This window comes from Sorex fumeus, unplaced genomic scaffold (assembly GCF_029834395.1).
Source record: "Sorex fumeus unplaced genomic scaffold, SorFum_2.1 ptg000009l, whole genome shotgun sequence".
Taxonomy (NCBI): domain Eukaryota; kingdom Metazoa; phylum Chordata; class Mammalia; order Eulipotyphla; family Soricidae; genus Sorex; species Sorex fumeus.
The window spans coordinates 23877733-23895089 of NW_026606066.1; the positions used below are offsets into that span (position 1 = coordinate 23877733).

Consider the following 17357-nt stretch of genomic DNA (forward strand, 5'->3'; position numbering starts at 1 on the left):
ACTCCCATTCTCCTGTGTTTAACTTCTCCCCTGTGCCCTGCTTCCCCTATCTGTTAATCCCCAAATCAGACCTGTGACTTGTAAGGTCAGATCCTTCTAAGGACTCTGGATTTTGTATTTGTAAGTGAAATACTGCTTTTACTCTTTCCCTTATGTCCTTTGCATAGTTAACTTTAGAGCAATGTCATTTTGTATAGACACAGGAAGCAGTATAGATACAGGAAGCAGTTGAACTCCCAAGTTTTGTAACTTGGGAGTTAATTGACTCCAAATAATATTTACTCCGGGGCTTCTGTCATATTTACTCGGCTTGAGCCTGAGTTGCCCTTAGTTTCTGGCACCCCAAAAGCAGGGTCCTGACAAAGGGACTGGATGGAGCCAGGGCAAGCTGTAAGCTACTCTGGCATCAAAATGGGACAGACTAAGTGCCATAAAACTTATTATTATAAATTAAGAGCATGGTTGTGGACGAATTGTGTCATGACCCAAAGAGAAGTGACCGGACAAGAACCTTGCTGGGGTTAGGAAGATTAATCTGGCCTGAAGACTGTAGTCTTGGGATTTATAGCAAGATGTTCCCAGGAGAGCTTAATATATCTTACTGTGTTCATACAAAATAACTAGAAATATTATTTAAAAGTAAATCTAAGATGATTGTTTATGGACTAAGGAAAGGAGAAGTATGCCCTTGGATGAAATTCTGCCCTTGAGTGGATCTCCTAGCAGGAGGATGATCTTCATCTTAGAAGAGCTTCCCTGGAAGGAAGGGAAGGGTTTTACCTATGTTGATTGTGCTGCCACACCTATGTGTAATTGCTACCCCCAAGCCTTCATGATTTGCTCTATAACTAAGGCTGTAAGAGTGGGCCCAAGGAGGAGGAATACAGGAGTGGGTTAGACTGGAATGAGGCAGAGGGAGACTAGATTTGAATAAACTGCAGCTGATGACCAAGCAGGCTGGACTTTGTTTTCTCCTTGGTCCTCCCATTGCCATTGGCTGTCTGGGGTGGGAAAGCAGCGTGAGACCATCGAAGGCACATGGCAAGAGAGAGCACACTCACTTATTGAATACACAGACATGACTGCCGAACTTTTTGGAAGTACAGGGAAGTGAGGGGAGATAGCCCATCCTGACTGAAGGAAGCCTGGAGATTTCAGTCACAAAGCCTGCATACCCAAATTTTCAACACATTAATAGCTTGGTGAGTTTTGTCCCCAAAGCGTGGAGTCTGGCCAGGGGCATGGTGATGATTTTGGATTATGGGAGCAAACCACTACTTTGGGCTCTGTGTGAATAGGCACTGAGCTAACCCACCCCCCTCTGATGTGTTTCTGGGTGGTTGTTTAGCCTTGCGTGGGGCCGAGATTAACTGCAGCTTTTTATCTCTTTTGAGATTTGTTTATGAGTCTCTGAAACAAGACTGATAAATGAGCTTGTGTGGCTGTGCCAGAGGTGGCTTGTGGGTATGACTCTATCTTACTTTTGACTGTTTAATTTCTTGGAAAACTTGGTCCTGAGTTGGAGTCTGACCAAAGGCATCGTGGCAATTGTGGGGTGTCAGGAAGCCCAAGGGCACCTGATGTACTCACCCTATGGGCCCAGGTTGACCCACAGGTGGTGCCGCGCCCTCTGGGCCCCAGTGGTGCTGGCAGCGGCAGCCCCAGCGGGAACTGGGTCCCTCGACAGTGCTGCAGCCACCAGTCCAGCAGAGCCTGACCAGGTGGTACATGCCCCCGTCTTCCGTCTCCAGACAGTTGGCACTCAGGGAGGTTTTCCTCTGCAATATACTGCGGGCAGCACAGCAGTAGACAGTATCGAAAGAGCACCCACATTCACTCATGCAGAATTTTTATGACCCCATCAGCTGTTCAGAGCGCTGGGAGCTGCTGTCCCTCTGCCAGCTCTGGCACTTGCTGCTGTGCCACTGTCATCTTGGACCCCCCCCCCCCAAGTCCTTTTTTATAATCTGTTTCATGCTCAGAAAATATTTTGTTTCAGATTTGCGGGAAACTTGTATGAAGCTTGATCAGTTCTCTATAAGTTAAATATTGTTTGATAGTGACAGCTAGTCCTTATAGTGACAAAAACAGAAAATCTAGTTTTGTCTCTTCAGAGGCAATGACAGTACAGTTTGTTTCTAAATAAATAAAAGTTAACATTGAATTCAAAAAGTAATTAATGATTCTGAGTGACTTTGGCACTAGAGAAACATTTTGGGAGTAATCCGGATTCTATCTTGAAAGCATTAAAATCTACTCCTGTGTAAATAACTACAGATTTCTATAGGGATGAATGTATATTACTTCAAAACTGGCCAGAGCAAATAGTACAAAGGGGAGGGTGCATGCCTTGTACACTCCCAACCCAGGTTCACTCTGCGACATCCCAGATAGTCTCTTTAGCCCCTACAGGAGAGATCCCTGAACCCAGAACCACGAGTAAGCCCTGAGCAACACTGGGTATGACCCAAAAAGAAAAGCAAAGGGAACCAAAAAAAGTTGAGCTGAGCCTTCTGTCCTCTTGTTTATTTGTTTGTTTGGGCCACACTTGGCAGTGTTCAGCGGCTGGTGGTGAACTTTGCATCTGGAGCATCCATAGAACTTCCACAAGCAGAGCATGCTCTGCAGCCTTTAATTCTTTCTTGTCCCTGGTGACTTTCAAAAAGGCAATTCAGGTGTTTTGGGAGAGGGAAGGCGGAAGAGAGCGAGAGGGGAGAGAGAGACAGAGAGAGAGGAGTTCCCCTTTGCTGTTTCTTTGGTCAGAATTCAGCTTCATTGTACAACTTTGTGCTTTAATTATAGTCTAACCTCTTTGGTCTTGTATTCCAGTGAGTAGGGGGAGTTCTTTGCCCTTTGTTTCCCCTCCCCCCTTTTTTGACGATTCCTCAGTAGATAATCAATGTCTTGACATCAGTGACTATCCCAGTATTCGCTTTGTAACTAAATGGTGCCTTGCTAATAGGCATGGAATAAGTGCTTGTTAAATTAATTTTAATTTGTCACTCATTTGTAATGATTTGCTATGTCATATGCTGAATGTTGGGAATTTGTCCCCAGACAGTCACTAAAAGAAGTAAAAAGAGGTATGCAATAGAATGATAGAGGGAGAAAAGGTCATACACAAAGAAAATTAAATAGGTACAATTAAGGGAACTGCAAGGAAATTAGGAGAAATGGAGAGAGAAACTATCTATTTCTCTATCAAGAAATTAATCATTTTTACTGAAAAGTACCACGCATTAACATTTAACTTGCAAATTCTTTTTGTTAGCTTTACCTTTTTCATATTTGACATTTCTCTTCTTTTTCTTTTTTTTTTATAGGTACAAGAAAATTCCCCAGGACATAGAGCTGGTCTGGAGCCATTCTTTGATTTTATTGTTTCTATTAATGGTTCAAGATTAGTAAGTTCAACATTTTAATAGTTTTGTCTGTAGTGTTTTGTAATCATTTGCAAATGGAATTTATTCAGGTTGTCTCGGACGGATGTTGATTCATTATTACCAAACAAATCTTTAGAGTATGCTGCCAGTTTTTTAAAATAACTTTAAAAATAATGAACATTCAAATGTATAATAATATAAATATTACATATATACTGTAATACTCACAGTCCAACAATTGTCTTAGGGGAATAGAATCTCTGAAGACTTCTACTTTAAATGTTGAAATTTTCTCTAATCAAAAAGAAATCATTAAAGTGAAAAGTTACACTTTTTTAAAATGTCAGGATTTTGCAAGTTCTTGCAAATCAGTTACTTAAGACTCATTTTCACATAATTTACCAGTTTCACTGGAGCTAAGTTTCGTGATAGATAAGTAGTTTTAGTAGAATTGGGCTGAACTGTGTTGCAAAAGTACAGAATTAAAGTCAATTCTTAGAAGCTGTCTTCAGCTTACCTGCAGTAAAAAAAAGTACTGTTGGAAAGAAATGAAATAATTTCAGCAAAGAAAATTACAGTAGTAGCCTTTTAGTTGGCTAATTTTTTTTACCAGTCAAATTTTATTCATTACTTATCAGTACCTGTCCCGTACTCATATAATAAAACATTTAACATGTTTCCATTATCATTTCCTTCCAATTCCTAATAAATAAAGTATATTTTAAAGGGAAGAATCCAAAACTAAATTCAACTCCATCAAAGCTCTAGATTTTAAAATTAAAGTCATATGGGGTGTTTTGTTTTTCACTGAAGTTAAGTAAAAGTTGGGTTGCAAATACTATAATCTTTCACAGAAAGTTAGGACTTATTCCTAATGTGAGTTGTTCTGAATTTCATAACATCTTTTACTTGGGGGAATCATTTGAATGTTAGTGAAACTTTGTGAATGTTTAATTCATGTTAATTGTATATATGTATTAACTCATGTTAAATGCTGTAGGGCCATAGGAAGATTAACCTAGGAGTAATTGAATTTTATTAAGTAAAATAATATCCATGTGTTCACAGAATAAAGACAATGACACTCTTAAAGATTTACTGAAAGCAAACGTTGAAAAGCCTGTAAAAATGCTTATCTACAGCAGTAAAACACTGGAGCTCCGCGAAACCTCAGTCACACCAAGTAACATGTGGGGTGGCCAGGGCCTGTTGGGAGTGAGCATTCGTTTCTGCAGCTTTGATGGGGCAAATGAGAACGTGTGGCACGTGTTGGTACGTATCCGCTGTTACTTGCAGTTTAAGCAGCAGTGTAGGAAAATGTTTTAACAGTGTTGAGGTTATATGGTGAGATTATAAGGGTAGTACTGTTAGGGGATTTTTAGTTTCTGAAAATCAGAATGTGTTGCCTTTAAGATGTGAATTAACATGTAATTCAGTGCTAGGCAGGTGGAACTAGTGGGTATCGTGCTGAGTCAGGAGAGAGGTCAAATCAGAATGATTACTCTGGTGTGGAATATAAAGAAACGTGAGGAAATAACGGTTGGCCCATGGTTAACAGACGCTGAGAGTCAGGCTACAAATCTGAGTCAGTCAGTTGGTGGGTGAGGGGGTGTGGGGGGCGATGAAGAAGGCAACTTTGAGGAATTAGTGGAGGGAGGGGCACTGATCCTCTGGTGGATGTGGTTTTGGACTACTGTATACCTGCAACTATTATGAACAGTATTGTAAATCATAGTGCCTAAATTTTTTTAAATTTTAATAAAAAAGTAAAGGTAAAGGCCCTCCCGTTGATCGTCGATTTGCTCGAGCGGGCCCGGTAACGTCTCCATTGGAGACTTTGTTGTTACTGTGTCTGGCATATCGAATACTCTCGGTAGCTTGCCGGGCTCTCCGAGAGGGGCGGAGGAATCGAACTTGGGTCGGCCATGTTGGCCGCTTGTAAGGCGAACGCCCTACCCGCTGTGCTATCGCTCCAGCCCTGGAGCGAAAAAAGTAAAATATATATATATATGGGTTAAGAAAAAACATCGAGAAATATATATATATATATATATGGGTTAAGAAAAAACATCGAGAAAGAGAAGCAAATATAGGTGCCTAAGATTTGTTTTATTATTTATTCAACCATTAGAAGGTATGTTAAAGCAGATAGCTACAGAAATATCACAGTTCATTAAATATTTTACTTTCAAGATTGTGAGATTTGAAATGCATTCTATAGATTTAGTAGAAACTAGTATAATCTGGCATGTCTACCAAGACAGATTTTTGTTTAGGTCGCTATAATGAAGAATTGTGAACTATAACATTTGTAAGGTTATTTTTTTATACATTGATATTCGGGTGTGTCTCTGTGTCCCCTAGGAAGTGGAATCAAATTCTCCTGCAGCACTGGCAGGTCTTCGCCCTCACAGTGATTATATCATTGGAGCAGATACTGTCATGAATGAGGTAATCGGTTTATTAATAATGAAATGTAAAAATTTCTTTTTATGTTCTTTGTGACTTTGTATACTTTGTATACTGCTTACTTTGTATTTAGGGTTGAAATTTCTCTGTGCTAATCAAAGATAATTTATGCCCTGGGGTTTTTATCAGTGAGATGCCTTAAATGAGAGGTGTCTTGCTAGGTAGAACTGTGAGGATACACACACGTTGTGACCATGGGTAGATTTGGTTTGTGCTATACAGAAAGCTATCATATACTACAAGACTACACCTTCATGTGGTTATTAGTTTTATTTTTTCTTCCTCTTTTTGCTTTTTTAGGTGATAAAATTGTCCCTGATATAATAGTGTATTTTCCTTGTTTTTTATCTAGTGAAAACTACATTACTAATCAAAAATGAGAGAAAAAATGGGGTCTCTGAGTAACCCATTTTTAATAATGGAAATAATGCCAAATACGTAGAATCTATGTGTAGAAGAGTTTTACTAAAATTGCTGGCTAGGGGCTGGAGTGATAGCACAGCAGGTAAGGCATTTGCCTTGCATGCAGCCGACCCAGGTTCAATTCCCAGCATCCCATATGGTCCCCTGAGCTACCACCAGGAGTAATTCCTGAGTGCAGAGCCAGGAGTAACCCCTGGGCATCGCCAGGTGTGACCCAAAAGCCAAAAAAAAAAAAAAAAAAGAAAATTGCTAGCTAGAGCACCAGAGTGATAGTACAGTGGATAAGGCACTTGTCTTATCTCCGTATCCCAGATGGTCCCCCGAGCACTGCCAGGAGTGGATGATTCCTGAGTGCAGAGCGTTGCCATGTGTGACCCAAAAATCCAAAATAAAAATTAAAAAGAAAACTGCTGACTAGAGACAGTTCAGGGACTAAGGCCCTTACTGCTTGCAGGTTCGATCTCCAGCACCACATATGGACCCCTGAGACCTGCCCTGAGCACCACTGGTTGTGACCCCAAATATAAGAAAAACAGAAATTTTAAATTGCTGACTGGGTCTTATGAAATACAATGTAATAGAGGGTTAATTCGTACTGAGTTAAACCTTGCTTGGAGAATTGATTCTGAGAATTTGTTTTTCAAGGCTTGTGGCAGGACCCAGAATCTGTACAGCTGGTCCTTGAGCAGCCTATAGTTAGCTTTGTTAGAACAGTGATAAGGGAAAGATCCCGGCCAGTAGTGAACGAAACAACCTTATTTGAGAACCTGGTTTTGTTTGTTGTCTAACTTACTGAAGTTAAGCAACATAAACATATTTTTGTTCTGTGATATTTTTACAGTCTGAAGATCTGTTTAGCCTCATTGAAACACATGAAGCTAAACCATTGAAACTTTATGTATATAATACGGACACTGATAACTGTCGAGAAGTGATCATTACACCAAATTCTGCATGGGGTGGAGAAGGCAGGTAAGATTGTTTTTAGATTGTTAGGATCGCTTACAACTTACCAGTCAGATGTGTTTTGAACATTTGTTGTTTTTATTTTAAAACAATTTACTGGCACTTTTCTCAGACTCAGTGCGGTCAATCTCTTCAGCAAGACATTTTTCTTTTGGATGTGATTTCATATCATTACTTTAGATAATTGTTACCAAATGAGTCTGCCTCTGGCTTTCCGTCCTTCCTTAGAAACCTCCCATATTTCATTCATTACTACATTTTTTTCTCTTTCTTTTTTGGACTGTCATATTTACAAAGAATTTCTTATCCCCTCAAGCATTTTCTTACCAACACCGTTGTTTTGATGAATAAGCATTTTGTGTAAAAATGTAGCTACCTCTGAAATGCTATTATTGATCAATATAAATTATTTAATCGTACTTTCTTCCTCACCGTCTCTCTAAGATGGACTTCAGTGGGAATTGCAGTGTTGATGGTACAGAAAGTAAGAGAAGAAGGAATAAAGTGATTCTGTAATGTGAAACAGTATTGTGGAATCAGATTTAGATAAAAAAGAGCTGGTTGGCCTGACTAGCTGCTGATATTACCACCAGCCGTAGGTGGAGGTAATATCACGCCAGTAACAGCTCCTTCAGCAGAGGAAAAACACAAATGACTACAAGGCTTTAAAAGGATCTAGTAATGTAATAATTAATATTTGGTATCTAGTAATTTGATAATGTAAGTACCAATAAGTATCTAGAAGTAAAAGCAATGGGGATGCAGACGTAAGTTGAAGCTTAACCGTAAAGGCTCTGTGATCAGAAATGTGGGTATATTTTGGGCAGCAGAACTGCTGTGTTATTGATGGGTACCCTTTGGTTCTGAACGGTAGAAACTAATGGTCACTGTCATGTAAGCAGGCATAAATGTATTATCATACTGTCACTCAAAATTAAAGAAACTGCCAAAGAAGCAGACTGGGAAAGGAGAGGACTCAGAATAACGAGGGATTTAAGGAGGAAGGATTAATTTAGCAATTTCATCAATATTCTACTGAAGGGATGAAGTTGATTTTGGTTTGGTCATTTCTAGGATTTGTGATTGAGGATTAGAGATGTAGAGATATCAGAGACCTGATTTTGATCATGAGCCTCTACTTGGTTTGGGTGGTGTGAGTCCCTTGTTGACAGTCCCACCAGCGCTGCACACAGTGGCAAAGAGAAAGAAATGGTAGAAGGCCAACAGACTGCAACACCCTGTGATCATATCTTACTGGGAGGACAAACTAGAAGTCTAGTTTATACATATATGACTGATTTGTGTCAGCTTCTGAGGTAGAACCATGGCATCTACAAATGACACCATCGGATAGAAGCGCTTGGAGCTCTTCAATCAAAAGGCTGTATGTCATTCATTCAACCAGTACTTGCTAATTGCCATATGCCAGGACTGTTGATGCAGTAAACAGAACAAGCCCTCTCCTCTTCATGACCTTACTGTGTTATTGTGGGGACAGAAGATAAATATGTCGTGTATTGGGTAGCACTGTAACACTGTCCTCCCGTTGTTCATCAGTTTGCTTGAGTGGGTACCAGTAATGTCTCCATTGTAAGACTTGTTACTGGTTTTGGCATATCGAATATGCCATAGGGAGCTTGCCAGGCTCTGCCATGCGGGCAGGATACTCTCAGTATATTGGTTGGTGATAAATAATTATGCAGTATGTTGGATAGTGGTACATGCTTGAAAAAGGTAAGGAAAGGAATTATCCATGATACAGGAAGGGTGTTACTTCATATAGGTTGGTCAGGAAAGATCTCTGATGAGAGAATACTATTTAAATAATACTATTTCAAGGAAATTTGTATTTATATTTTAAACCTCAAAGAAATGTGTGTTATGACTGATAATGACTTTAAGAAAAATAATGTTTTCATAGCCTAGGATGTGGCATTGGATATGGATATTTGCATCGAATACCTACTCGCCCATTTGAAGAAGGAAAGAAAATTTCTCTTCCAGGACAAATGACCAGTACACCTGTCACTCCTCTTAAAGATGGGTTTACAGAGGTAGGAGAACTTTGATTTCCTCGTATTGTACAGTTCACACCAGAAGTCAGGCATTGGTATGTGTAGTAGGACAAACGGTGAGTTTCGGGTTGATTGTGGTGAATCTGAGACTTCTCTAGACTCTGCTGGTAGAGGTTCAATATATGAGTATGAATTTCATTTCAGGGAAATATTAGGCTTGGCATGCAGATTTGGGCATCCTCATGATTCAAAGAAAGGGTAATTAAATTTAACCCAAAGAGCATTGAAAAAAATGTCGCAGAATTGGGTCTGAGAACTGAAGCGGAAATTTTTAAAATCTTTGATAATTAGAAGAATGGGCCAAGTAGGGGGTCCAGCTAGAGAAGACCCCATTTCTAGAAGAAGGACAGAGTCAGGTATGGGTGTACTTCGAGAAGGATTAAATACAAAACAAGTCTTTGAATCAAGCTGTTTCAGAGAGGTGGCAGTGTGCAGATATTATAGAAGATACAGAATTACAGAATATGCTGAATAATGGTCAATGATCAGGTGATGGTAGCTAGTGCTTACTATTTCAAGAGATGACTGGAGAAAAAGAAAGCTAGGTATATGGGACTGTTGCAGGAACACGGAGAGACTGAGAGTGACCGACTGGCACCATATGTACTGTGCAGAGTCCTTACCAAGTGTAGGAATTAGCGATCTGAAGTCAGAAGTGCCACGTCACAGTTCGACAGTAGCGCCGTAGCACTGCCCTCTCGTTGTTCATGGATTTGCTCTAGCGGGCACCAGTAACGCCTCCATTGTGAGACTTGTTACTGTTTTTGGCATATCAAATACGTCACGGGTAGCTTGCTGTGCAGGTGGGATACTGTCAGTAGCTTGCCAGGCTCTTCGAGAGGGATGAAAAAATCAAACCCAAGTTAGTCGTGTGCAAGGCAAACGCCCTACCCGCTGGCTATCGCTCCAGCCCAGTTTGACAGTATATTATCAAAATTACATCTGTAGGAAAAGTTCTTTGAAATAAATTTGAGTAATTGGTTTTTTTTTTTTTTTGAAGGTCCAGCTGTCCTCAGTTAATCCTCCATCTTTGTCAACCCCAGGAACTACAGAAATTGAACAGAGTCTGTCTGGACTCTCTATCAGCTCCACGCCCCCAACTGTCAGTAATGTTCTCAGTACAGGTATACAGAACAAAATTTTGCTTTGTTAAACATGATATTCTTTTCTGTCTCAGGCTACAGAATTTAATCACTTTTCCTTAGAAACTTTATATGAGTTCTGTCATGAAGCTGATACTGATCACTGTGTGCATACACACCTGGCCAGTGTTGGCCTCTTACTAACATGTTTAAACTCTAGGCTTTTCTTGGGTTATACAAGTTATACTTTGACGTGCTGTTTGTCTATCTACTCAACATATATTTGTGCGTCCCCTGAGTAATGGGCACTGGAGATACAAAAGTGAACAAGGTGCTTTTTTTAATAGAGACTCTTGCCCGTACACACGTATTTATTTCTCATTTTCTTTGTTCCTTGTCTATCCTCAATTTGTGCTTTTTTCTTTTTTTCCCTTTTTGGGTCACACCCGGCGATGCACATGAGTTAGTTACTCCTGGTTCATGCACTCAGGAATCACTCCTGGCAGTGCGTGGGGGACCATATGGGATGCTGGGAATTGAACCTGGGTCGGTCGTGAGCGAGGCAAACGCCCCACCCGCTGTGCTATTGCTCCAGCCCCAAATTTGTGCTTTTTTTAAAAATTCTATTTCATTTGAATTTTACTCCCCAATTAGGTATAATTCGTGTACTATGCAATGCGTCCATTGTATCTTTTTAGTATAGTTGCAGAGTTGTGTATTTGTTGTCACTTAAATCAAATGTAGAACATTTCATTTCCCCCCAACGTGACCTGTACCCGATTTCAGTGCTTCCTACAGCAAGACAGTTACGACTTTCTCTTCCTATTGTTTTACCTAGTCCAGACATTCCATATAATATGTGTGGTCTTCAGTGACTGACTTGTTTTACTTAGAATAACTTTCCAGGGTTCAGCCCTTTTTATGGTACTATGATTTTTCTTCTTTTTAATCTCAGCAGATGACCTCTAGTACAGAATTGGTGTTTGAATATTGCCCTCCCGTTGATCGTCAATTTGCTCGAGTGGGCCCAGTAACGTCTCCATTGGAGACTTTGTTGTTACTGTGTTTGGCATATCGAATACTCTCGGTAGCTTGCCGGGCTCTCCGAGAGGGGCGGAGGAATCGAACTCGGGTTGGCCATTTTGGCCGCTTGTAAGGCGAACGCCCTACCCGCTGTGCTATCGCTCCAGCCCCCCGTAGTACAGAATAGACTTAGTAAAAGTGAATTGCATTATTTCCCAAGACAACGGCCCACTTTTGTTTCTGAATAACTCTTAGCCATTCCTCTTCCAAATAAGGGTATCCCATAGCCCTATCACAGCTCTTCTGATCTGAAGGAAATAGCATCTCTCTACAAGTCTCTTTTTATTGTTTAGTCCTCTTGTCACATAATAGTAATTCATATTTTGTCTTATGAAAATGTGGACTGAGATCCCTGATCTTATTAATTGCATAACAGATGAATGCTTTTTTTTTATATTAAAGACAGAAACAGAAGTAAAGCAGTTATTGCTCAAAAGTATTAAGAAATCAACATTTTCACTTTGAGTAAATCATAAAACAGATATGAGAAACAACATTTTTTGTTTAGATTCCTTCTTGTTTGCAAAGAATTGAGCCCAGATGCACATAGGTGTAACACATGTCTGAACTCTGCCATTGAGATACATTCTCCCTCAGCCTCTATGTTTGTTGTACATCTACAGTTTTAATTGTATTGTTTCAAAGTACTCCACTTTTACAAACTTCAGGGTATTTTTTGAGGATCAGAGAAACTACTCAGTGGTCGTGGCCACCTGTGTTGACCTGAATTCAAACCTTGGCACCGTATAGCCACCCCTCCCCCCTCCCCTTAGCCCAGCACCACAGGGCATAGCCCTGGAGACCCCAGCCTGTGCAGACCCATAGTTGCCCTGTTTTCCCCTGCCACCCACACGCCCGACCCTCAGAGAATCTGATGGATGAAAGCAAAAACTTCCCCAGGTGCATATACCTACCATGGCTTCAACTTCAGGAGCTTCACAGTGCCCCATTTCTAAATTTCTGAAACCGTTTTCTTCCTCGCCCTGCTTAAGTCAGGGCTAAAACCAGTCAGTGAACCTAACTCAGCTTAGATAATTTTTTTTTTTTTGGCTTTTTGGGTCACACCCGGCGATGCTCAGGGGTCACTCCTGGCTCTGCACTCAGGAATTACTCCTGGTGGTGCTCAGGGGACGCTATGGGATGCCAGGGATCGAACCTGGGTCAGCCACGTGCAAGGCAGAGGCCCTTCCCGCTGTGCTATCACTCCAGCCCCAGGTTAGATAATTTAGAGCACCTCTTGCCTGGGTCTGAGCTCTGCTAACCTGTGTAAAAGCTCTGCCTGTATAAAAGGCCATGCAGATTGATGCGCGCTGACAGCCAGTGAGACAACCAGAAAACGGGGTGGCTCCCAGCCCTGCCACAGAGACCTGACGGGGGGGGGGGGGGCTGAAGACTCTTCTGATCTCCTCAGTGTGGGCCAGCAAGTTGGATGGCGTTTAAAGTCGGTGCTTTTATTTCAGGTGTACCAACAGTTCCATTGTTGTCACAAGTAAACCAGTCCCTTGCGTCTGTGCCACCAATGAACCCAGCTACTACATTACCAGGTAATTGGTAGAAAGACTAGAGATGTGTGTAAAAGTAGCATTATTAATGCTCTGCATCTTTTTTTTTAAAAAAAAAAAAAAGACTCATACCTGTGTACTGGTTGCTTTTGTCTTTTCATCTCATTGTATCTCTGCAGTAACTTGGTGATAGATGGTAAAGAAGTGGTGACAGGGTTTTAGTCATCCACGCGTTAGCTGCTGGGCCTTAGGCTGCTTTCCCCCAGCCAGCTCCCCCACCCTCAAACCCGTGCCAGAGCAGCACGCGGCAGGGCCAGGCGTCTGTCCACTCCAGTCCCCAGCGCCTCCTCGCGAGAGCTCTCTGGTAGCTCTTGGTGTGAACAGACGTTGTGTCCTAGGAGAGAACACCCCTGATTTGTAGGATTTTTCAGTAGCTCTGACATTAAGATAGATTTTTTTATGTCTCTTTCTAATCTCAGTGGAGACCCAGTCCCTTTATCCAGTAACACAGATTAAATACTATTTCCCTGATCAAATATACTTGCATCCTGAGAGCCGCTGGCTTTGTGGCTGGCATTGCCTTTATACGGACACTGAGCCCTTCGTGTTTGGTCTACTCACGGGCACAGAGAAGGGGGGGGGGGGGGGCGGTATGGTATGATGGTGGCCTGGGTAATTTGGGTGAAATGGGGTACACGGGAATTCTTCACACATTTTAGCAGCTGTCTGAAATGCTCTCAGAACTCGAGACAGCTGGTGAGACTGTAGACCACAGCCACCAGAGGAGAGAACTCAGCCGTTTTTCCAGACACTGGGCCTGATCCCTCCTGTTTCCTGGTGTTCGGCAGCACTTTCACCTCACCCACTGTGCCCTTGAATCGCTTATGTACAGAAAGATGCTTCCATCCAGTCGGCTGAGCTGTTGGTCTTGTACATTAATGAGACTGGCTGCCACGCAGGAGGTGGACCCCGGTCCCCTTGCTCTGCCGTGGGTGGGCGTTTGTTCAGGAACAAGGACTGGCTTCTGATGCAGTGACGTGCCTTGTGTTGTCTGCCTTCTCCTCAGGTCTGATCCCTTTCCCAGCAGGACTGCCTAACCTCCCCACTCTCCCCAACCTCAACCTCCCCACACCACACGTCATGCCAGGTGTCAGCTTACCAGAGCTTCGGAACCCGGGTATGTTGCCGATCTTACGCTCCTAAGGGCTCTGACGAATGAAAAGCTTTGCCCAGGACAGCCAGCCCTCTATTTCAGTTTTTTTCTCGAAAGGGTAAATCAATTTGACAAGTATTTGTGGTTCTCTCTCTGGCCCCTCTGTTCTTCTTGTTTCTTCTCCCTGCTCCCCGACAGCTCAAATTAAAGACCAGCAGGGCGGCATCACTGCTTCTGAACTCCACAGTGCATGCAACAGGTCACTGTAGGGAGAATGGACTCCATGTGGTTTTTCTCACCATGGGGACTGCTGCCACCAGGGAAGTAGTGAGACGTGTTTTCTGTGGACCAGCCCAGAAATGTAGCCTTGCTTAGTGGGCCAGGGTTGTTATTTAATTACTATTCTCCATTAACAAATGTTTGTGTGATCAAAGTTCATTTTAGCTACAAATAGCATCACAGCTATTGCAGGGGTTAACTCTCAGATTCTCTGTTGGTGAGAGGAAGTGTCAGAGTGATGCGCTGTCTGGCCCTAGCTAATGTGCTTCCAGACTGCCGTTGACTTGGAGACAGCCCTGGGCCCAAGCTGAGGGGGTGCAGTGAGTGACTCTGTCCCAGCTACGCACTGTGCCTTTTCTGCCTGGAGAGCCACACCATCTCCATTTATTCTCATGCAGGGTTTCCCAAGGCAAAGGGAGGACCAGGAAGCTCAGAGGAATCCTGCTGTGCTAGCGCTCCCTTGGGCCTTCTCCTAGGCCCTGTGCTCTTGGCTTCTTCCACCTCCCGAAGTCACGGACCCTGAGAGCTCTGAGGGTCTCCCCAGTAGAGCAGTTCTGCTCGAAACCAGTTTCCCAACCTGCTCTCCCGAAGCGGTGCTCTTTTCCTTCTTTCTGCGTTTTCAAACCCTCCGCATGCACTCACCAGCCGCAGACAGTTCTCTATCCATACCAACGCTGATGTTAGGCCAAGCTCCTCTGCACAGCCCCTGTGTCTGCTCCTCTGGGTGAGGTTCAGGGGAACTGGTGTCATATACCCCTCCCCCTCGCCCCCCAGCTCCCAGTGCGGCTGTTTCTCCCTGCTGGGAAATGACCCTGAGCCTTCAAGCTGAGCAGCCGAGAAGCCCAGGTCCAGCCAGCTAGGGATTCGGCCGTACAGTTTGTCTTCTTGCCTCAGCTTTAATGAAATGCAAAGAAAGACAAGTCACAGGAGAAGGACTGCTGTCCTTTGGGTGCTGGGAGGATGTGTGACCTCTGTCATTTTCGTCCTAGGTTTGCCACCTCTTCCTTCCTTGGCACCCCGAAACCTACCTGGCATTGCACCTCTCCCCATGCCGTCTGAGTTCCTCCCGTCATTCCCTTTGGTTCCAGAGGTCTCTTCTGCAGCCACCCCGGGGGAGCTGCTGTCCTCCCTGCCCCCTGCCAGCAGCCTACCTGCTGACCCTGTCACCGCTGTCTCGGCAAAGGCCGATGCTGCCCCCACACTCCCTGTGGATGTGACGCTCCCCACGCCCAAGGCCCCCACCACTGTGGAGGACAGAGCCAGCGAGGTGGCCCCGGCCAGTGAGAAGCCCATGTCTGATGCGGTGACAGATGCGAACGCCTCGGAGTCCCCTTCACTCTGAAGCAGTGCGTGCCGACCCATGGAGCGCGTCTGGAAATGCAAACCACCATTAATTTCATACTAGTTTGTACTGTATCTGTAGGCGTCCTGTAAATAATCGGAAGGGGAAAACTAAACGAGAGGACGAGGACGTGGGCTTCTATCCTTCCCAGTCAGGGTGGGACTGGCAGGCCGGGGAGGGAAAGGTCAGAAAGCGCTTGTATTTTAAAACAACCAAAAAAAAAAATCTGTAAGAGTGGCTTGCTGCCAGGTTTCCACTGCCATTCTCGGGTGTGCATCTTTGGGGAAGGGGGGACAGGGCACTCGCGAGGCTCCCTGTCCCCGTGCTGCTCCTTCTGTAAGAAAAAGAGATGTTTTATGCCTAGTACTCACATGCAACGTTTCTTGTATTTTGTAAATCCATTTGCAAAGAATGCAAACCGCCCGAATGGACCGGGAAGGGAAAAAGAAATTTTACTTTCGGTCTCTGTGAATCACATCTCTATTAAGGTTTACACAAAAATCCAGTTGAAGATGTTTGTTAAAGTTACACCGTGTGCCCTCTTAATCGAACATCTTTTTATTCAGCCTATCCACAGATCCTTGTTGGGAGCTTCCAAAACTACTCAGACAACGTTTTGTAACTGCTGCTGTTGCTTTACACGACCACCGTGAAATGGCATTCAAAAAAATAAATAAAGGCGATGTCACACACTTTTCAACCAGAAGGTGGCACTTTGTGGCTACTTAGAGCCCTACCAGGAAAGCATCAATACAGCAATAAATTCTAGTAATTTTACTTTTCTTCTCGTGGTCCCTTGCCGTCACAACTCCTGATCGCCACTTGCTCCTCGCTGTGTCACATGTCTTAAATGTCATTTGTCATGTCTTCTGTTTGTTTGCTTTCTCCTAAGTTTTCTAAGAACTGGTAAGCGAAGTGGAATTGATTTATTGAATGAAATTAAATGTATATTATGTTCATTTTTTAAAAAAGTAATACAAAGGAGGTTCACTGGTTATTGGTGGGATCCTGGTACAGCAGCCAGGTTCACGCTTGGCAGTGGCTGAAAGCCCCAGATCTAATCAGAGCACTGCCCGGGGTGCAGTGTCAGGTGCCTAGAGTATTTCTCTCAACGAACAACACTTTTTAAAGGAGCTTATGCTCTCTAGGGCATATAGTCACGGGCATATTTCAATACAGTTTTGTACTTTCCAGAACAGGCAGTGTCAAGCATGTCATTGCTCTCTAAAAGATGCTCAGATTAAAAATATATATGTGGGGCTGGAGAGATAGCACAGCGGGTAGGGCGTTTGACTTGCACGCAGCCGACCCAGGTTTGATTCCCAGCATCCCATATGGTCCCCTGAGCACTGCCAGGAGTGATTTCTGAGTGCAGAGCCAGGAGTAACCCCTGTGCATCGCCGGGTGTGACCCAAAAAGCAAAAAAAAAAAGTATATATATATACATGTGTATGTATATATATGTATATATAAAAATGTGTATATATATATATGTATACGAAAGCAGATACTTCAGTGGGAAACGGTCTTTCCTAAGTTCCTCACACTTGTGGGGACACAGCTCTTGGGGAAAGGTGACGGCGCTGGTCCCGGCGTGACG

At 43.1% G+C, this 17357-nt stretch overlaps 1 protein-coding gene across 1 annotated transcript in view; it reads left to right on the top strand.

Moving 5' to 3' along the window:
• The window catches only part of GORASP2 (golgi reassembly stacking protein 2), a 33190-nt gene extending 16985 nt beyond the window's left edge, over positions 1-16205 (top strand). The window contains exons 2-10 of the mRNA XM_056110414.1: positions 3324-3404; positions 4452-4655; positions 5748-5834; positions 7117-7247; positions 9163-9295; positions 10317-10440; positions 12942-13025; positions 14050-14160; positions 15405-16205. Of these exons, the coding sequence (XP_055966389.1) occupies positions 3324-3404; positions 4452-4655; positions 5748-5834; positions 7117-7247; positions 9163-9295; positions 10317-10440; positions 12942-13025; positions 14050-14160; positions 15405-15757 (1308 nt within the window). The 3' untranslated portion in view covers positions 15758-16205. The remainder of the gene's footprint in view (positions 1-3323; positions 3405-4451; positions 4656-5747; positions 5835-7116; positions 7248-9162; positions 9296-10316; positions 10441-12941; positions 13026-14049; positions 14161-15404) is intronic.
• Positions 16206-17357: the final 1152 nt, after the last annotated feature.